General features: G+C 43.9%; 1 protein-coding gene across 1 annotated transcript in view; it reads left to right on the top strand.

Moving 5' to 3' along the window:
* The window catches only part of LOC306928394 (relaxin receptor 1-like), a 126,445-nt gene extending 105,495 nt beyond the window's left edge, over positions 1–20,950 (top strand). Inside the window, exons 13-21 of the mRNA XM_079508450.1 lie at positions 4,925–4,999; positions 5,814–5,885; positions 6,501–6,572; positions 7,608–7,837; positions 12,294–12,439; positions 14,047–14,142; positions 16,438–16,606; positions 19,749–19,967; positions 20,218–20,950. Coding sequence (XP_079364576.1) covers positions 4,925–4,999; positions 5,814–5,885; positions 6,501–6,572; positions 7,608–7,837; positions 12,294–12,439; positions 14,047–14,142; positions 16,438–16,606; positions 19,749–19,967; positions 20,218–20,447 — 1,309 coding nt within the window. The 3' untranslated portion in view covers positions 20,448–20,950. The remainder of the gene's footprint in view (positions 1–4,924; positions 5,000–5,813; positions 5,886–6,500; positions 6,573–7,607; positions 7,838–12,293; positions 12,440–14,046; positions 14,143–16,437; positions 16,607–19,748; positions 19,968–20,217) is intronic.
* Positions 20,951–23,001: the final 2,051 nt, after the last annotated feature.

Raw genomic sequence — 23,001 nt, 5'->3', positions numbered from 1 at the left:
TTGTGCTGTGTGCAGTGCAGTGTGCAGTGTGCTGTCCCATTTTGGTCAAAAGTTGCAAAAGTTGTGCTGTGTGCAGTGCAGTGTGCAGTGTGCTCATCTCCACACTGGGGCATTCACTTCAGAAGCAATCGTTAGCATGTCCATGATGGTCAGATCGTTCCTTTCCAAGTCCTTCCACAACTGGGCCAGATTGCCCTGTGTAGCCTTGGTCTGCTTTCGCTGGTAGCGGCGTAGCTTGTTCTCTGAAACCGTACTGGTCGTTTCACTAAAAGCCTGCCACCGCGCTGTGTACCGCTTGCAATCGTGGTCTAACGAACTGGTTCTGGAGGCGCCGCCACAGCTTCTGGTTGAGGTTCAGCTGCTGGTGGTTCATCTGCTGGTGGTTCAGCTGGTGGTTCTGCAAGCACCCTTCTTCTCGTCCTCTTCGGAAGAACTTCAAAATCAACTTCATAGTTATCAAAGCGTACTGGTCGTTTCACTAGTCGTGGCATCTTGACTGTACTGGCTGTACTGAATTTTAGGCCTCTGTAACCTACCTTTTTAAAGAAAATCTAAGCTCCACCCTTTTTTACCTCAACGACTGTCGTTCAGGTCATTTCATACTGTATGCAACAACGACCCCATTAGCCCCCCTCCACTCTAATGTGACTCCAACCAACCAAACCTGTTTGATGGCCAGATGTGGGCCTATTTCTCACATGCTAATATATAATTAGCAGTAGCCACCATCATCGTTGTTGGGGGGTGCTTAGATATCTTATATGCCAGCATTCTTCCCTAGTGGGTGCTCTGCTTTGGGGTGGGGGCTTGTCTGCCCATTGGGTATCTAAGGTCACTTGTAATTTCTCACATGCTAATATATAATTAGCAGTAGCCACCATCATCGTTGTTGGGGGGTGCTTAGATATCTTATATGCCAGCATTCTTCCCTAGTGGGTGCTCTGCTTTGAAATGAAAACAGGAAATCATCATATAAAGAACTAAATAAATAAAGGGAAAAATGTATCCAGTAATGGAAAAAAGGCGTGAATTTAGAACTAATGGGGACATAGTTCCTATTGGATATTGAAGTAGTCTATTTTCAGAACTTTACAACAACAACAATTTCTACAATATATAAGTATAATTAAGTCAAGGCATGATAGCACAATCACAATACAATACAGGCTACAGATGTAAATATATTTATGACACAGTAAAATGAGTGCTATTCGCCTTTAAGTATGTCAAGGTCAAATGCATAATAAACCTTACAAATACAAACATTATTGTTTGTATGTAAGCTACCCAGTAGCCTACCCATATGATTAGATGAATGTGCAACATTGTTTCCATCTTCCAAGCATATTCCTGCCAAAATGGAGATCTTAAATTGTTGAAAATGTCTTTAAACAAAAGATCACCATGAATTCAAGGCTTGTGTGTGTGTGTGTGTGTGTGTGTGTGTGTGTGTGTGTGTGTGTGTGTGTGTGTGTGTGTGTGTGTGTGTGTGTGTGTGTGTGTGTGTGTGTGTGTGTGTGTGTGTGTGTGTGTGTGTGTGTGTGTGTGTGTGTGTTGCAAACTTCTGAAGAAATGTGAACTGAACCCCTCTTAATTTGGTTACTCCAGATGGCTGAATGTAAGGTCACTTGTAATTTCTCACATGCTAATGTAACTAGCAGTAGCCATATCATCATCGATATTGCTTTGCTATTCAGATGTAATTCAGTCAGTATAGGCCTATTAGAACTGTGATTGATTGATCATGCGTCCGTTGTGCGTCTAATTAGCAACTTTGTACAGCCGTGAGACTCTGCCTTTGAAGCGCAAACATTATCCACAAACGACCCCCCCCCCCTCAATGCTGCATAGAGAGAGAGAGAGAGAGAGAGAGAGAGACGCTCTACTCCTTACAAGTGTTTCACCGGATTTTACTGTTAAATAAATAAATAATTAGCCGTGACTGCGCACGTCTGTAGGAACCGATAGTTAGATCCGAAATTGAATTATGCCTACTGTAATGGGTGCCACGGAAAGTACAGACAACTCACCCCGCAATGTCAGAAAGTGAAGACAACTCACCGGGGTGAGTTGTCTGGACTTTCGGGGTGAGCTGTCCGTACTTTCTCGCCCAACTCGCCCCAGCGGAAAGTACAGACAACTCACCCCGACATGTCAGAAAGTGAAGACAACTCACCGGGGTGAGATGTCCGGTATTCATTCCCACTAGGCTGAGGAAGAAATGCCACTTGACAGTTTTCAAATCAGCCTCATGGTGGCGCTACAACAGGCCAAGCTGTGTCTCACACACACACACTCCTATTCTCCTGGTGGAGACCTGTGCCCAGAAGGGCACTTTTTCTAGTTTCTCCTTTTTTGGCGGGTCAACCCGCGGGACCTGCGGGCAACGGGCCGGCCCGTGCATCACTACAGTATAGGATTTTAAACGATTTTCAAGATCCTTTTTGCCGTGCAAGTATAAATCAAGATGTAAAACAGTTAAAGGGAGTCGAACACAGGAAGGAAAGACAATGACATTATGAGATATGCCAAACAGATGACACTTTATACATGACAGGAGGAAATGAAGAAACACGAGCGCGTGTGTGTGTGTGAGGAAGCCATGAAGCACGTAAGACCTAGAAGGAAGGGAGAAGTGAGTGATTTCCACTGGTTTTTGCTCCAATGGGGCCTTCCCGGGTCTGCTTGTGTCGGCCATCCGTAAGAGTTTAAGGAGCGACGACACTCTTTGCTTTCCACATCACAATACCGCGCGCTGTCAGGGGAACTCAAGGTTGCCAGTTCGAACCCGGGATCCCCCAGAGTTAGTGTCGAAGTGTCCTTGAGCAAGACACTAGGTGCCTTTCCATAAAGCCGTTTTTTTGCGCATTAAGGCTCTTGCGCAAAATCTCTTGGATGGAAACACATCAAAATGCGAATAAGTCTCCATTTTTCGCAAAAACACTTTTTCGCTTGGAGGTTGCGGATTTAGGCTTTATCGAAAAAAGGGAATTGCGCAAATAGTGTATGGAAACACTTGCGGAAAAGGTTTTTAATTAGAAAGCATTGAACTCGCATTATATCGCTTTTGAACAGTTGGAAAATAAAATAAAAAACGATGGGGAGGCAGTGAGTGAACGGTGCATGGGAGAGTGGCTAGAGAGGGAGAGGGAGTGCTGTTGTGGATACATATAAGGTCCCAATTTACTACTACCCGACACGTCCGATTAATAATTGTGTAGTGTGTTCAAAGATCCCATATGAAGTCTGAATCCTCCCGAGTTGATCGGGGCGCTCCGATCATTTTGATATCTGGATCGCTACTGTATGGATGCAAGACACACACACACACACACACACACACACACACACACACACACACACACACACACACACACACACACACACACACGTGGTGTAGGCTAGTAGACTAAACTTTTATATAACCTAGCTGCCGGGTCCCTGCAGGCTATTCGATTTCAATCCATGCATATGCTTCATCTATTCTTATATTCATTGCATAAGATAAGCAACCTAAACGTGTAGGCTATAGGCTATATAGCCGATGAAACAAGTTATTCACGACTGTTTGCAGCTGCAATCAATCGATTTACAGTATAAACGACCAGTATGCTCCAATCGAGTCCCGCGACAGGCTACATGTGCCCCGAATATATTAAGACAAGCATTACACAACAAATCGTTCTTTGTACGTTCTTTGACTGTAGGTGTCGTCAATACTGAAAGCAGCAGATGCCTGCTGGCTTGCTGTAGACTTGCTGACGGTCGGTCAGCCACTGACCAGGGATCAGATTACAGCGCAGTATATGGGGTCCCGTCCGTTAAACTGAGAGCACGCACAAAGCACATCAAATCCCTAAATCAATGGTGTGAACATGGATTAGGACTACTTTACATGAGCCTCACTTTACTGGCAAAACAGTGCCAACTACTGCATATTTAATGAACTTATTTCATATACGCATTTTATCAGTTTAATGGAAACACAGACAATTCGCTTTTCTTTTTTCGACTTAATGAACATACGCTTCCTTTTTTCGCAAAGGCTTAATGGAACCGCACCTACTGAACCCCAAATTGCTCCTGATGTGCTGGTTGGTGCCTTGCATGGTTTCCGCTGCCATCGGTGTATGAATGTGTGTGTGAATGGGTGAATGTAATGCACAACCTAAGTAAAGCGCCATGGATAAAGGCGCTATAGATGCCTTATCAGACAACGTCACACTGATAAGCCCCAGCATGCGCACGCAGGCCGGCAGCACAAGAACCCCACCTCTCATAAGATGCAATGGAAAAGTTCTAACTGCACTCACATGTAAAAAATGCACCATCAACCTGGCAGGCAGGAAGACAGACAGACCCTGTTCTAGGCAGAAGTGGCCTAAAGCCACATCGTAATAAAAAATACCTGACGTGAAAACTATTACTACTATTACTGATGCTAGCATTATGTTAATTGAGCGTTCAGCTCATAAATTGCACCGCAGTCTTTCCCTGCAGCGCTGCAAAGAGAGCTAAAAGGGGTGGATTCAGACAGATTCATCTAATATTAACCATGGCCCTGTCTGAATAAAACATTACTAATGCCATTACACACGATATCAAAACGTACTTAATTTAACTAAGAGGATTGACTGACCTTGTTTGAGGTGTTATTTTTCCTCTACTGAGCAGAGAATGAAGCACAACCAGATTTCTGAATGACCTGATTTATATGAATGAATATTGATCCAGAATTTCTCAAGGATTAGAATAGAATGGAAATACTGTCTGTCTTAAAGCTGTGATACGTATCATCTCTCTCTCTCTCTCTCTCTCTCTCTCTCTCTTTCTCTCTCTCTCTCTCGCTTTCTCTCTCTCTCTCTCTCTCTCTCTCTCTCTCTCTCTCTCTCTCTCTCTCTCTCTCTCTCTCTCTCTCACTCAGGGACTTATCCAGCAACAGGATAAAGGAACTGCCAATGAACACATTTAAGGGTCTCTCAAGATCTCTCCTCAAGCTGTGAGTATTAAGTCAAGTATCTGGTCCAAGAGTTGGGTACATTAATCAGTGAATGGAATTATTTAAGTTATTCCTGATTGCAGACTAATTACTATAAAAGAAAATTGCAAAGAAATGCACAGAAATGGACTCATCTTCTAGACGGTTCCTGGTCTGAACCTGATTTAGTTCCAGAGCATAATCGTGGATTTATTTTCCAACACCTTTGGTTCCTGTAATTCTAGTGGTTAACAATAAATGCACTTTGATAATGTCTTCTTTAAGCGGTGGCCCATCACCACCTTTACTAAGACACATTTCAGTTGGGTTTTCCTTTAATTTGTCATCCATTCCATATAGCCTCGGCCTGGGTCAGCGGTCCAGGCACCTTGGCTGGTAATCCAATCTGGCAGTGTGCCGCGGGTTCGACTCCCAATCCCGATGGCCTTTACTGCATGTCACCCCCCCCCATCTCTCTCCCCATTTCCTGTCAGCCTACTGTGATTCTATCCCTCTACAAAACAATACTAAAATAAAAGCGAAAGCCACAAAAAACAGCTAAAAAAAATCCATTCCATAGCCTCTACAATCCATCATTCACCAATCATCCAGCCTTTGTCAAATTCTCTTTCTGTTGGTTTTTCCTTTAATTTGTCATCCATTTCATAGCCGCCCTCTACAATCCATCATTCACCAATCATCCAGCCTTTGTCAAGTTCTCTTTCTGTTGGTTTTTCCTTTAATTTGTCATCCATTTCATAGCCTCTACAATCCATCATTCACCTGTCATCCAGCCTTTGTCAAGTTCTCACCACCTGTATCCTGTTTGTGACAGAAACATTTCCTACAATCCCTCCCTGCGGGTTCTCCGCGATCACTTTGTCCATCTAACCCATTTGCAGTCCCTGTAAGTACATGCATGCGCATGCACCACATGCACTTATTGCACACGCACATGCACACAAACACTAGTTTTACTATACATTAGCATCACATCTTTTTTCAACTTTATTATTTATTTGTACTAACGTCCTACTTTGTGTAAGGATGGAAAATAGCCGATCTACAACTTTAGGAGTCACATCACAACGTGCTGTGAACTTGTAGATCTGCCATTTTCACTATTTGAAAATGTTTTTTTAATAATATAAAAAAAAATATATATATATATATATATATATATAATAATAATAATTTAAAAAAATAAATAATAATATATATATATATATATATATATATATACATACATACATACATACATACATACATACATACATACATACATACACCAGACAGTGGGGGGGAGATATGAACAAGCAGCCACAGGCTGCAATTTATGGAAAGGAGAGGGTGGGATATTTTTTTAGTAAGCTTGCCAAAGATGAAAATGTATCAAACAAAGTCTTTGATAAAAATAAGAAAGGGAGAGTGCACATCATGCAGCCAATTACTCCCAAAGAAGTGCATGTGTTAGAACACTGCCTTCGGTAAGTAAATTAACTGTTCTGTATTGTTACTGCAGAGCCCTGGAGGGAATGGACATCCCAGACATTCAGCCTCAGATGTTTCTGCCCATGGACAAGCTTTCTCATATGTACGTATGTAGTCATAGCACTTTATAGTACACATGTATGTATAATATATTATATAGTATAGTATGTATAGTTAACATAGATACTCCACTGTTACATTCTTAGTTTACGCATGATTCATGATAACTACTTTTTATATATGTGATGTATGCCATGCTTTTGTTATTGCTTAATGTAAGTCGCTCTGGATTAAGAGCGTCTGCTAAATGCCTAAATTGTAAATTGTACGTATCCTTCAACCATCTTCAGCCTCTCTATATCCTTCAGTGGTGTCATATCGTCGCTGTCGGGCAGAATCCTTTTAATGTCCAAAACCATTACTTCTCAGGGAATTGGAAACATTACTTGTGTTCCCACTGGTTCCAATGTAGCTATCATTTAGTCACAAAGACTTAGTTGGTTATATTTATAAAATCAACACGGAATTTGCTGCTTTTATTTTAACTTTCAAAAGGTTTAAAAAATAGCAAAAATACCTAAAGTTTGGTTGACCACTGATCTATGTTGTTGCTTTTAAACCTTTTTGAGCGGTGCCTCCGTTCCATTACGTAGCTATGTGTGTCCCTGTGTCCGAGCACGGAAAGCTGCAACACGGTAACTCTGTCATTTCTCAACCGTTTTGGATGTGGGAAGGCTCGCCGGAACAGGGCCGGCCCCCTGGGCGTGTTCCTGGGGGTCCGGATGTTCCGGGGACCCCCACATGGTAACTGTCATTTCTCAAAGGTTTTTCCAAAAAAATTACAGTACAGAGCACAGTACAGTACAGTACAATACAGTACAGAGCACAGTACAGTACAGTAACTATAACAATACATGTACTGGATAGTTGCACCGCTCACTTCACACAGATATGATTTTTTTTGTAACATTCATATAACTTATCTTTCTTATTTCTTCTCTGTATGTACGTAACACCCTTTTTCCTTTCCCGCTGTCTCCTTTCATACCTTATCATAAAACATAAATTATAATAAGAATGCCTCGTATTTGTAATGCGTTTGGTCACAGACATGATTCTTATTATAATCACCCTGTAGCTATTTCAAGACGTTCCAGTACTGCTCGTACGCGCCCCACGTCCGCTCCTGCAAGCCCAACACGGACGGGATCTCGTCCTTTGAGGACCTGCTGGCCAACGTGGTGCTGAGGGTGTCCGTCTGGGTCATAGCCATCCTCACCTGCGTCGGCAACCTGTTTGTCATCGGCATGAGGTCGCTGATACGCTCCGAGAACAGCCTGCACGCCGCCTGCATCAAAGTCCTCTGCTGTGAGTTCACAAACACCTTTGCTGTCCGGTTCAGACACTTTTATCCACGGCCGCAGAGGGAGCATGCAAGGCATTGACACCAGCTTGTTAATGCCTGTGCATACCACACCTCTTGGGTGGACTCAGGGTTTAACTAGATAAAGTGCCCCTCGGGGCACAGGTCTCCACCAGGGCAGGTCAGGTTGTGGCCTTCTGGTGGCCGTTCTGGAAAACACACACACACACACACACACACACACACACACACACACACACACACACACACACACACACACACACACACACACACACACACACACAGAGTGCAAAACATACTCTCTCCCCATGCCTTCGGTCTGGTGGAGACAGTTAATGCCGGAGCTCGGCTCCGGAATCTGCCTCCTGCACTCCGGTCTTCATTTTGACTATTTCATATTTATTAAGCTTTCACATTTTCCCCTCAATGTCCCTTCCTGCAATTGAAAAGGACCGTGGATGAAATTAAACTGAGTTAGGTTTGTAAGTCTTCACAAAAACACTTTTTGCCTCGCTCTGCCTCCCCCTCACGTCAAAACAGTGTTTTTGTCAATGTGTACAACTTGGCTTGATGAGAAGACATGTGGAAATGTATACTTACAGTAGAGAGAGAGAGAGAGAGAGAGGAAAAAACACCACAAGAGTGAATTGAGGATCAGGCAAATGTGTGTTCTGTCCATCATGAGCCTACGCAGATGCGCATCTCTCTCTAGTAGTCTGGCTGTGTTAACTGAGCTGGCAGTGTGTATATGTCAGTGTTCTGTGACTACGGTATGTTCCTGATAAGAGTCAGATTGAGTAGTGGTTAAAACCGTGTGAAGATTCCATGGATTCATATGCGCAAAATTAAACTTGTCATGCTGTCCAGCAACTAGCCCTCTCTGGAAAATCCTGACAGAAGTGAAACGAGTGGAAGGCATGCACAGTTGATGGAGAGAGGAGGGAGAGAGAGCTGTGTCCCCTCACTTTCTTTTTTTCTTTCTCAGAATCAGTCATAAATAATTGTGTTCTTCTTGCTACATTCTTATGAATGACCTGACCTGAAACTGACGGGTTCATGAGCTCCAGCACATTCACAAATTAAGCACTGGACCGTATGTCATGATTGCGGCTTGCCATTGTCTAGTTTTGACGAAAGAAAGTACAAAGACATGCACAATCCAACACAAACTCGGGCAGGTGCCGAGCGATGAGTAGTATACAAGGATAAGGAATGAAGACGCTCGCACACTGTGGGCTCCGATGCTAGTGATAAGTGCCTTTATTTGCACAAATGAATGACTGTGACGTTTCAAGCACAATGCTCTTCCTCAGACTAAAGGTCAGACCTTTAAATAAAGGCACTTATCACTAGCATCGGAGCCCACAGTGTGCGAGCGTCTTCATTCCTTATCCTAGTTTTGACGATATGCCTTCTAGGCAGACTCTACATCAGGGGTTCTCAACGTTTTGGACTGGGGACCCCCGGAAATGCTTTGGCCATGTCTCGTGACCCCCGCCCCGCCCCCCTCCCCACCACCAATACAAATTGACCGCTACAATAACCTTAATAATAGAGAAAATACATCATAAATTAATACTGAAACCAGATATAATCATTAAGGAAAGTGTATGCATGCACCACGTGCTATGTAAACTCTTAATTTCCATTTTCCAGCCATTCAGTTGCAAAATATATATATATATTGAAAATAATTTGGGGACTCGAGGGGTGGTGACCCACGGGTTGAGAACCCCTGCTCTACATCACGCAATACATCACAACAGATATCAGCATGATACACACGTTTTTTAATTTAGCCTGAAGCTTTGGAGATTCCCCTTTCTGAGCTATGGGCTTTGACAATTCACAGAAATCCTTTATGGTATCACCTTAAGGAAAGTAAAATAAGCACGCACGCATGCACGCACGCACGCACACAATTTTGCATCCCATCTGGCCACTCCAACATTTTATCCTTCTAATCCTATCTACTTACCCACCAAAGTCAGAAATGTGATTTATATCTCTAGAGAGTGTGTGTGTGTGTGTGAATTTGAAAAGACGGGAACACTTACACTTTGAACTAAGTTTAAAGTGATTGTTCTTGTGAAAACAATCACAGTGGTTCTCAAATGGGGATACATGTTCCCCTTGGGATACGTGCATGAGCCTCAATGTATTTTCTAGGTATTTGCAAATTAGTTTTGCACGAAACACACTCAACTCAACCGAGCAGGATCTGAAAGTGAGGAAGGCACTTGCATGGAGTGCCCTGACTGGCATGACCAGTTTATGGAACTTCAATCTCCCCCGACAAATCGAGCAGCTTCTTCTATGCAATGGTGGAATCTGTTCTCCTATATATGACAGCGAATTCTGGACCCTGAAGCCAACCCTGCAGAAGTCTATAGAGGGGTGCTACACCAGAATGCTGCGTGCAGTACTTAACATCAGCAAGAGCATACATGTTACCAATAATACCCTGTGTGAGGGAATACCAAGGGTGAGCCAGAAAGTAGCACTGCAGCCAGGAGAATGAGACTAGCAGGACACTGCCAAAGACATCAAGAACTGCCAGCCAGCAAAGTAGACCAACGAGCTGGCCAGATGTATGGAGAACCGGGATGACTGGAAGCGACGATGGAGGGCTCGTCTGAGGACGACCTACAGAGAAACACACTCCTTGGGCTAAAAACGGTCTTGACAAATGTGATGAGGTCAGCACATTTGGGCAAGTGGTTAAAGCATAATGACATTTAGAAAATGTTGCCTTGTATAGGTTGTCAATGGTGGGCGGTGGCCATACTTTAGAGGCCATTTTCAAAACGTTCCCCTCAGACAATTCCAAATTGTACTGTATATAATCGGTCCTCCTCACTAAAGTTCATTATAAGATGGTACCCTTACCACAAAATGGGTTCAGTTTCCTGATTGGTATGCACCAAACATACTGTATCGTGTCAAACAATAACAAGCCAGACACTTATGACCAAAGTCAGAAATGTGATTACACACAGCGCACACACAGTCACACACAGTCACACACACACGCACGCATGGTGTGCGCGTGTCCTTATAACTCCACAGGACGGACACGGACACACACATATCTGGCTGTTAGCAGAATCTTCTAGCGGTGTTGGCTCATGTGGTAAATATCAGTGGTGCGTGCGTGCGTGCGTGCGTGCGTGCACGTGTACCTGCAGTAGGGTGACGAATGACTTCACCTGTAGACACTGTGACCTCACAGCACAGACCATTCATCATGGATTGTCTTATATTGCTGTCTGTCTGGCAGAAACCTCTCCATGTTTCAACTTTTCATCTGTTTTCATAAATAAATGCCCTAGTTTGTCGTACAAGAGTGTTGTGCAAAAGGAGCTTGTAGATCGCCTATTTTCACTCTTTTCAAATATTTGTTTGTAGTACATTGTCAATTATTTGGAGTGTAACCAAATGGACCCGTGACAGCTGTGAGACTCCATTTTGTGCCCAAAACAACCAAAACATTTATAAAGCCATTCTGGGTGACCTGCCGTCTTACATTTCATCCAAATTTGACTTGGTCCAAAATGGTCTCAACCTCAGGTCAAATGCTTGGCTGTGTAGTACCAGCATTCAAATCCAAGGGGGGTAAAAATGTCTGGCCTTCTTTGGCCGTTGGTCGTGGAACGATCTACAGTCCAGACTAAAATTGGCTTTGAAAGTTCCCTTGAGAAGTTTCAAAAGGATCACCTTACAGACCATGTACTAGCCTATGTTCATGCCTAGATATTTTGGGGGTGTGGTCTCATCTGTTCTATTGTTCCAGGTGCAGACTGTCTGATGGGGGTGTGGTCTGTTCTATTGTTCCAGGTGCAGACTGTCTAATGGGGGTGTGGTCTGTTCTATTGTTCCAGGTGCAGACTGTCTAATGGGGGTGTGGTCTGTTCTATTGTTCCAGGTGCAGACTGTCTAATGGGGGTGTGGTCTGTTCTATTGTTCCAGGTGCAGACTGTCTAATGGGGGTGTGGTCTGTTCTATTGTTCCAGGTGCAGACTGTCTAATGGGGGTGTGGTCTGTTCTATTGTTCCAGGTGCAGACTGTCTGATGGGGGTGTGGTCTGTTCTATTGTTCCAGGTGCAGACTGTCTAATGGGGGTGTGGTCTGTTCTATTGTTCCAGGTGCAGACTGTCTAATGGGGGTGTGGTCTGTTCTATTGTTCCAGGTGCAGACTGTCTAATGGGGGTGTGGTCTGTTCTATTGTTCCAGGTGCAGACTGTCTGATGGGGGTGTGGTCTGTTCTATTGTTTCAGGTGCAGACTGTCTGATGGGGGTGTGGTCTGTTCTATTGTTTTGGGGGTGTGGTCTCGTCTGTTCTATTGTTCCAGGTGCAGACTGTCTAATGGGGGTGTGGTCTGTTCTATTGTTTCAGGTGCAGACTGTCTAATGGGGGTGTGGTCTGTTCTATTGTTTCAGGTGCAGACTGTCTGATGGGCGTGTACCTGTTCTTTCTGGGCGTGTCTGACGTGAAGTTCCGGGGACAGTACAACAGGAACGCTCTGGTCTGGATGGAAAGCGTGGAATGCAGAACCATCGGCTTTCTCGCCATGCTCTCCTCTGAGGTAAATGGTGCATTTATATAGCATCTTTATCCAAGGTTACATATATTACATAGATTACATTCACCCATTCACACACCGATGGAGGAGGAAACCATGCAAGGCACCAACCTGCACATCGGGAGCAATTAGAGGTTCAGCATCTGGTCACTTTGACACTATAACTCGAGCTGCTCTACCCATGAGCCACTGCCACAGAGGTCATCTAATCTACCCATGAGCCACTGCCACAGAGGTCATCTAATCCAATCTAGCGTTTTAAGTCCTGAGTTGTTGTAACGCGTCCATTTGTCAGACTGCTGCTGCGGTAAATTAAAAAAACTCTTGTATGTAGCACAATCCATTCTACTGCTGTTCCATCCTGTGTGTACATTTTGTACACTCTAAGGGCCAGCAGGCTACACTGGGGACGGAACGGAACCGTACCGTGGGCGGAGCGGAACTGGAAACAGTTATAGGTGGCTCAGGCTGCACTGAAAATGCGTCCGTCCCGCGGGGAGTTCTGTATTTATTCATTCATTTATTTTTCCCTCTGAACTTGAAGGCAAGGCATGGGGCTGCGTAACCCCCGCGTAACCTCCGCAAACGGAGCGGAGATATTGTGTCCCCAGTGTAGCCCGTCTCTGCCGGGTGGAAACCTCATTATGTCCAAAACTGTGCATTTTCAGGATACAAATTCGCTTCACAGTATGATCAAGTAGGGTTCCCCAATTAATTTTCCTCAAGGGCCATATTTTGACTAGGGAACCAGGCTGGGGGCCGAATCCGCACGCATTGGTTTTTTTATTTTTTCATTAATTCATTAAAATTTGTTCTCAACCAGTGGTCCGGGGACCACCAGTGGTCCTTGAGGGGGTGCCCAGTTTGACATGCATAGGCTACTGACCTCCATTTAATGCCATTTATATCTGGGACACCCCCCCCCCCCAAAACAAAAACTTTTTTCTTTTTTCTTCCAGGGGCCACAAGGGGGCGCTCCGCGGGCCGCCTATTGGGGAACCCTAGTGCATTCATTTATGAGAGAAAAAAATAGCCAATATTGCAAGACATAATTCTATCAGAATTCTAACAAAAGTTAGAATATGGAGGTTTCTGCCCGACGGTAACGGTATGTATGTTGTATGTTGTGTATGTTCCACTGTCCAGTGGTGGAAAGTAACTAAGTAAATGTATTTAAGTACTGTACTTAAGTACAATTTTGAGGTATTTGTACTTCCTCGAGTATTTCCAATTTCCAATACTTTTACATCTACTGCAGTACATCTCGGATCCAAACATTGTACTTTTAATCCACTACACTTATTTGAAAACTTTTGTTAGTTACTTTGTAGATTTTTATTATTATTACAAAGCAATGCATACATCAACCACTTCAGCCCTATACATTTCGGCCATTTGAAAATAGCCAATCTACTGCAATTTCCAAAAGATTTTTATACATTTGAAAACTTGAAATGGGACATTCTGCATAATTATTACTTTTATGTACATTTCGATACCAATACTTTTACTCAAGTACAATTCTGGCCATTTTACTTGTATTTCTACATTGCAGTATCGATACTTTTACTTAAGTAAAAAACATGTGAGTATTTTTTCTGCCACTGCAGGTGTCCGTGCTCCTCCTAACATACCTGACCATGGAGAAGTTTCTGGTCATCGTCTTTCCCTTCAGCAACCTCCGTCCCAGCAAACGACAGACTGTGGTGAGTCATGCTGTAGGGATGCAACAATATTGTCGTATTAACAAAAATATCTCAATATTGAGCACCCTGCCATTTAGCTTAACAGCTAGCTTAGCTTTAGTCGACCAGTGCTGCAGCCCAACTCTAGCACCAAGAAGCTAAAGTGGCGCACAGCCTCAAACAAGCATAAGTAAGTATATGGCCTCACTCAGACCTTTACTGCATTGCTGTATGCTTGTTGGATGAATGTTGTGTAGTGTCATGGCCGCCCCAATGCATTTCCAATGGGAGTCACATGGTTTGACACAACATTTGTGTTGTATGAGGGGGAGGGGCGCAGTCGAAACACAGCCGAAAGCCAAACAACAGCTTGTAGTCCAAAATGTGGACTACAAACCATGTGACTTCCATTGGAAATGCATTGGGGCGGCCATGACACTACACAACATTCATCCAACAAGCATACAGCAATGCAGTAAAGGTCTGAGTGAGGCCTAAGTCTTGCCGAGCCCCGAGGTCCATAGGGCAGAAGCCTATCTCCTGTTTCCTTAGCGTGAGTCAGCTTGATGTACAAGTGCACCCGGACATGACATTAGTATATCATAGGGACTTGCCCCCAATCCAACCCTTGATGTCAAGCAGGGAGGTATTTTTTAAATCTTTGCTATGACCCGGCCGGGTATCGAACCCTGAACTCCCAGTCTTAGGACGGACAAATCTGCCTTAGGAAAAATTAGCCTAAGCATACTTTTGTCTGAGCACGTCATATAATAATAACAATAATAATAAAGTGAACATTTGGAACGTAATTTATTTATCACAATATGTTACGACATTACTCATATGTTAATTTATTAATAGCCAAGTACCAGCAGACTCGAATTGCACCAAATGCCAGGCTGTGGGCTGTCCAGTGTCCACTAGCCATTCATCCCCTGGAATGCTACGCAGAGGGCAGTAGGGGAGGGAAGAGCGACCTCTGTATCTGCACTTACGGTGGGCGTTTAAGTTAAATAACTCCGAAACTACAAATCATTTCAAAGTAAAAAGTTCCAGCATGTGTCTCCACAGTAAGCTGAATTATAAAAAGTGTGAATGGAGTTTCTAGGTGAAAGTGCTTTTTTGACGTGCCAATATCTGCCATTGAGCCCCATTGTGAATTTCTCAAATTTGAAAGCACTATATTTCTAAAACTATGAAACATTTCAAAGATTTATTTTCAGGTCCACCGTAAGATGAACCTAAATAGGTTTGAATGGGGTTTCTAGGTGTAAGTATGTAGGACTAGTAGCATGCCAAAGTTTGTGCTATTGCCATTGAGAATGCATTGGGCGTTTAAGTTAAATACGGGGGGGACATATTTTGACAGCAGAAACTGCCTGTCATAATTTCTCCCTATTCCAAAGCCCCCCCCAGGTACATTATATATTTAAACTATTTTCAGCAATGGTACACTTATTTTTTCAGTGGGTAGATCTTGTTGAGCTGGTCATTTTGAAAGTAGATCTCGCGTCATAAATGTGTGGGCACCCCTGCTCTACAGTACTGTAGGTTGGTCCGGTCACCTGAACAACAGGGAGAAGAACTAGGCCAGACAGTTCCTCTGCATTTGTTACATCCTCGCGGTGAAGCTCCTCTCTGTCAGGGGAAAATATAGAGGCTGATGACTTAATGTGTACCGGAGGCGACAAGTCCTCCCACTAGACCAAATGGAGGGACCAGCTGAGACACACAAAATGCTAAATTTGGACGAAGTGGTAAAAAGAGCTGTATCTTGCCTGTGTATTTTTGTTTTTTCGTCGTAAACCTACAATCTTCTCTGGTAAACTGGTCAGTGAATAGGAACACCCTGCATGGACTCCTGACATATCCAGCCCGAACCAGGAACCTCTTGAAAATCTGTGCAATCCAGTTCATGTATTCCAGTTATTAATCCTATATGTAATCCAGTTTGTATCATATTTAATCCAGTTTGTAATTCTATGTAATCCAGTTTTATGCTATGAATAAACTCCTGTTTGCTCATAGGAGAGAGAACCAATGGGGAACAATTACGTCGCAGGTTAGGTGGAGATGTGGTCAACAAAGCGTAGTATAGTGTACACTTACCGGTACTTTGATATTAGTCTGGGGTACCGCTCTGTAGGTGAAATGTTACCATTATGTTTACCAGTGATGGAATATGAGATAGATAGATAGATAGATAGATTATACTACTTTATAAGTGGCGTGTTGACATACCATTGCTACTATTATCATATGGCTCTCTTTCCTCTTCCACCAGAGCTAAACAGTTTACTGTTATCCTCCTATTAGATTGTCCTGCTCTCCATCTGGCTGGCGGGCTTCATCATTGCTGTCGTACCCCTCCTGAACGAGGACCTGTTTGGGAACTACTACGGACGCAACGGGGTGTGCTTTCCTCTGCACTCCTCCCGAGAAGAGAAGCCTACTGCCAAGGGTTACTCCATAGGAATATTCCTGGGTAATTTTAATTGATACAAATCCATCATTGCTTCAATGTTAACAGTCCAGTCATTGGTTATCAAACCACTGTTTAATTTCAAGACCCCGGAGGGGTCCATTGGTTTCCATTTGAGCCCTTACAGACCTGTAGGTGTCCCTGCACTCCACTTGGAGAACCACCACTGCAGACCTTTCCTGACCAAAAGTCTGCCTCCCTCGTGAATGCTCCACTGCATCCAGGCGTCGCATCTGCGTCAACGCAGGGAATGTTCCCTTTTTAATCAATGAATGGTGCTCCACTGCCAACGTTGCCTTGCGTTCGATGGCACCATCCAACCTCATAATTCACCCTGGTAAATGTTTTGATGCCAAACGCAACGCAACACAGTGGGTGGAGCTTTGGCCTTATGCTGCCCGTGTGCGTGTGTGCGTGTTCACTCACAGTCACACTCGGGTCTATCTTTAAGGCAATACAGCAGGGGCAACCATCTCAGGCATGAGATCCACCACGATTTTAACTTACTTACTGCAAACATTGAATAAGTCAATAGTTTTACATGAGTAATGAAGGCATAATAAAGTGTTATTCACATCAGACAATGCAAAAACATTCCATGGGGCTTTTAAAATACTACTGAAGCTACTTGGTTTTAAAAAAAGAAAGAAGACAGATTCTCATTTATCAAGATAAGATAGTTTATTTGATAGGACAGCACCACACTGAATAAATATAATATTCTTCAAACCACCAGGCACACCAAACAGACACAGGGGATAAGACAAACTCTCAGCACTGTGAATGTTGAGAAGGCTGCGCCGCCGGCCTGATGACATCCAAGGATGCTTGATAAGCAGCTGCACTCATCATTGGCTTGCTGAGATGTCCCAGAAATACTGTACCTACATTACCTGTCTGGAATCTGCTCTGATCATACCACTGCACCTTGTGCACAAACAAACTAGCACCAGCTGTCTGAATCTTTGGCACTCACACCATTTTAACATGCAATGCGAGAGTGCGGAGTAGCCAATACCGACTCGGGACTCGCTGCCCTCCACACTTCTTGTCATCAGGGTCTGCAGGCACTGCAGTCCGTTGACTCCACTGTCGTGCCGCAGCGTGTATATGTAGGTGGTGAGCCTCTTTCCCCTCCTAGCTGTGCCTTGGCTTGGCTCCAACAGTGCCAGCTTGCTCGCTGCCAGTTCCTGCTGCCTGACCTCATTCTTCTCTCTCTGACCTTGTCTGTGACACGCAGAACCCGTTGAGGTCCATTTGTGGTGCCATTCGTAGCATTCTTGTTTAGTCCACACTCTCCTCATCCCGTGCAAGGCATTCCATTAAGTGCCCTCCAGACCTACAGATCCTGTCCGGACAAAGCAGTCGAGGCACCATTTTATTCTGAGGGTATGTACTGTAGTCTGTGGCAATGGTCTATATTGGTCAGTAAACCGAATGGTTGAGCTTGATTTAGCTGTCAAACTATATAATCATTGGTGTGCGGTTGTAAAAGTACAATTTGTGTAGATTATTAGGTAGGTAGATAAGATTAGGACTTTAATATTATGTTGGATAGGTTAGTGCTTGAAACTGAAGATTAGGTTTAGATTGATTGTGTTTATTTATTGAGTTGCACCGTGGATGTTTCTTTTGTTAATGTTAAAAATCATGTTTTAAAACCACACACTTGTAAAAACTTGAAACAGGTTTCATCCTTCCCCTAGACTGCAGTTGCTTTGCTTGTTGAGATGAGTCAACTCTAAGCTAATTGGCAGAATGGTGCAGACAAAATCTAAAACATCAAAATACTTTGATGAAAGGATGCCAGCTGTTCAGCAGTAGACTAGATAGCTCTCCGGTGTCAAATGCACAGCCCAGAAAATAATTGGACTCCCCTGTGCTCAACAAAGGAAGACACTCCAGATCACGCTATCCTTAGAATGCAACAAGAGTGCAGGCAGCTCAAGGTGAAAAGCTATATGGGGAGGCCTGGAGGGTCATCATCGAGACGACTGGGCGGAAGAGGACTAAGGAGGGGCGGGTTGAGCGACACAGCCCTGGAGAGAGTGTGACGACCTGGTTCAACCACTTCCAAAGGAACAACAGCGGATTGGAGCTGAGGAGAATACACCAGCATTCCTTGAACCTGCACATCAATGATGGTCCATTCACAGCCAGTGAGCTTGCCAGAGCGAAATCCACAGTGAGAGAGGGGACTGGGCCAAATGGCATACACCCAGTGGTCTTAACTCACTTGGCACCGATATCGCCTTTTTTATATCAATTGATTTTGGTTCAACTGTGTTCTGTACGCACTCGTAACACTCCGGTTGCGGTGTGATGAGAAAAAAAAACGGAAATGAAAATTCTGCTGGCTTATGCTGTCTATGGGAACGCAGTTTTTAGAATCGCAATATGTTCTTTTTGGACCAAAACCAGCTTGATTTGCGGCTCATTTCTCTAAACGATATATGATCTTCGGTTACAAAATGTATGTTTTGGCCTTGGGTGAATTAAATAACATTCGCGGGACTTTTTACTTCCTGAATCGCAGTTTCCGGGTAAAACGGCTTTCAAACTAAAATGGTCTAACGTTGAAGTGAACAGGTGGCGATCTGTGAGTTAACATGTAAATGAGTTAAATTGTGACAAAGTTGTGAACATATTTTCTAATGCAACTATACAGCACTATACAGCATGTTCAGTGCTGTGTGAAGGAAGAGTTGACTCTTGGCGACTATTCAGACAAATTCCTCCCACCGCTTCGGAGAGGGCCGAGCCGAACCACACATATATTCTATCCTACGTCACCCCATTGAAATGCATTGGAAATGGCCGTGGGAATTTCATTATTACACCAGGCTGAAGGCATGGGGAGGGAGTATGTTTTTTTAATTGGAATTGTGCCTAGGGCGACTGTTTTGAGGCGAGCATTCTGGTATTCCTAAATATACACTGGAACTGTATCCAAATAATCAAAAAGTGTGTGTGTGTGTGTGTGTGTGTGTGTGTGTGTGTGTGTGTGTGTGTGTGTGTGTGTGTGTGTGTGTGTGTGTGTGTGTGTGTGTGTGTGTGTGTGTGTGTGTGTGTGTGTGTGTGTGTGTGTGTGTGTGTGTGTGTGTGTGTGTGTGTGTGTGTGTGTGTGTGCGCGCGCGTCATGCAGGCCTGAACCTGCTGGCGTTCCTGGTGATCGTGGTGTCCTACTCCAGCATGTTCTTCTCCATCTATAAGACGCGCATGAACGTGACAGACGTGAGGAGCAGGCTGCACAGGGACGTAGCTATAGCCAAGAGGTTCTTCTTCATTGTCTTCTCTGACGCCCTCTGCTGGATACCCATATTCCTGGTCAAAGTGCTCTCACTGCTGGAAGTAGAGATACCCGGTGAGTATACACTATTATATCATAGACACGCTGCTGCTGCTACCTCCGGATGCAGCAGGGACATTTATTTTGAAGACCCCAAAATTCACCCAAAAATTAACCAGAAGCAAAATCGCTTAAAGCTAATGTGGCTACCGTATTTTTATAAGTCATCAGAAGTGTTAATTCATAATTGATTAAGTGTTAATTACGTGTATGAATTTGCCTGCTCAGGTAAAGTGTGACCACTCCCCGTTCTCCTGCCATGCAGGCACCATCTCCAGCTGGTTGGTGATCTTCATCCTGCCCATCAACAGCGCCCTGAACCCCATCCTGTACAGCCTGACCACCACCTTCTTCAGGGAGCAGGTGGAGGTGCTGCTCTGTCGCTGGCAGAGGAGCCTCTCGTCCAAGAAGGAGAACCGCAAGAGCATCACCTCCAACACCATCTTCACGGAGATGTCACGCAAAGCCTCCGGCCAGCAGTCGCTGTACGGCTAAGCGTCTCTCACTGACTCGGACCCCCGCTGCGGCTGCATGGCGGAGGGTGAAACCCCAGCACCTGCTGTGCAGTCGGGAGGTGGATGTAACGGACCACTTTATCAATTTTCAACATATCTTTATATATTTGCTCCTCCTGCTTATTCAAAGATGGTACCATTTTTGTCTAGTAGTTCTGTGTGTCAGACAGAGGATACGAGTGTGGAGTGGAGCGGGGAGATCTTTAATTTAGCGCTGAGCAGGTTTTAAATGTGGGTACACCCCCACCCCCCCCCCCCGCTCCAAGCCCGTGCACCACACGTTGGAGCAGGCAGGGTCACAGACAGAGAGACACTTGCTGCCCAGCATGTACTCGCAGTAGTAGTTGCAACAGCGCTGTGGTTGCTCTGTGTTTCTCTGTGTTTCGGACACGAAATACTGTTCGAAACACAAAACTGTTTGTACTGACAAAATACTGTTTTTATGTATTTATTTATTTATTTTTTGCTTTAGGTGACATGTGAGTGGATCGTGGAGCGCCTGGTACGCAAATGAAGGTGAGCGCTGAGTGGGGAGGAGCGGGGTGTGGGGGAATCAACACGAGCAAATGTGTGAGCGGGACAAAAGCCGTCTGGAGCGCTCCACTCCACTTTCATGACTGAATCATCCCTTCTCTGGGACACAGAGTAGACAGAAATGGTGCCATTTTATTATTGAGCATTTGTTAGGACCAATTATATGAACATAGGTTGAAAATGAGTGAAGTGGTCCTTCACCGTTTCAAATGAAGCGGGGACCTGAGCCAAAAATTGGTCTTTTCTTCAAGTAAAAGGGATTCTGCATATCATTGTATTGCGGTTTACTTTACGTATGTCGCATCGCACACCTCGTCAGATTCTGTCTTAAAAGATGATCTGATCTGCGCAGAATATTCAGAAGCAGATATGCCTACTTGAACTCCGGCAGAAACCTTTCATTCACCGTTTCTGCAGTGGAACAACTTAACTGTGTGTACATTTAGGATTGGGCAGCTCCTGACCTCCAGTACGGGTGGCGTAGGACGTACGTAGGTTCCTACGGACACTGAGACAATAAATATCTCGAAAATGTTAAAACAATGTTAAGATGTTTCTACAAGCTATTTCGGAGGGAAAAAAATAATGGTTGGTGAAAGGTCTGCAGGGTGAATCATGATTGGCTAAAACCGCACACTGTATTTGTGGCCTTAGTGCCTTGTATAAGTTGTATTATTAATAATAATTTATTATTATTATTATACCGTTTGTTCAATATCCATCTTTGTAACAATGTGTGACATTCATACCAGAGAGTTTCATGTACAAAGTGCTTAATTCCACGTGCCACAGAGACGATCGATGATCATTGCGTATTACTGTTAAATAATGGTGTTTTATTTATATAAGCTACATTGAAGTTGTTAAAAAGTTGCATGTCTGTGGACATCCAACAGCTTATTGAAAATACTGACTTTGACTTGTCTTTGTCACCACCCACTTGCACCCCCCCCCCCCCCCCCCCATCACCACCACTACCATGCCACCACGTGCCAGCACCCCCCCACCCCAACATCTCCCAATTTCTCTACCCGTCTGTTTTGTTTGAAGTGCTTCAGAATAACAATGCTGCTGTAATTAAGGCAAATTACCAAACAAGATGCGTGGATTGCATAGATTATCACTACTATCACACTTTGCAATTCAATGCTAAATCAAGCTACCGTACATGGCCCTAATACGTTTGTTTCTGTTCCCCCTTTTGGCAGAAGTAATTCATATCCAATCTCCGATTATTTACAGGGCCGATACCGATATATTACATTATTATATTTATATTGAACTCATTGCTTATTTTTTTTATTTGTGTATTGATAGTGAAAGATGGTGAGCGCCCCTCCCCACCAACAGCTGACACTCTTAAGAGACAGAGACAGGCCCAATGGCATGTCTCCAATGATATGGCATGTTTATGGCCCATGTGGCCGATTCCGCTACCGATTATATTGTGCATCTCAATAATACACCAGCACCAGAAGAGATCCTCGCACAATAAGTAATGAATGATGCCTAATCCTCATGCCTAATTGAGGTCTTATGAAGACGTGACATCCCCTCCCCAGCCCCACCCCCCCAAAAACAAATCAATGAGATATCATCAGAGCATGGCGTGCTGAGAAAGCTCTCTCCTCTTCTGAATACCAATTGCGAGACATGGCCAAAGCATTTCCGGGGTCCCCAGCCAAAAATGTTGAGAACCCCTGATCTAAAGCCTAGAAAAGGCCAAAAAAATAAAGTTACACCGTACAATATTACTGACCTGAACTGGATCCATCTTCTTGAGTCATACATAATTGTATGATATTGATATATTATTAATATATTATTGATGTTTCTCTGTCTGTCGTGTGAAACAAGACCATGTAAGTCTATTTACGCTGGGCACGAGTAGTAGTGATTCATTTGTGTTATTGAGTGATTCATTATAAATTATTATTGCTGCAAATTAATATGAATGAAATTATAAATTCACCAGTTAAAGGACCACTTCACCACTTTTC

The sequence above is a fragment of the Electrona antarctica genome (assembly GCF_951216825.1).
Source record: "Electrona antarctica genome assembly, chromosome: 8".
Taxonomy (NCBI): domain Eukaryota; kingdom Metazoa; phylum Chordata; class Actinopteri; order Myctophiformes; family Myctophidae; genus Electrona; species Electrona antarctica.
The sequence above is the reverse complement of the archived record's forward strand: the minus strand, read 5'-3'. Positions and strand labels throughout refer to the sequence as shown.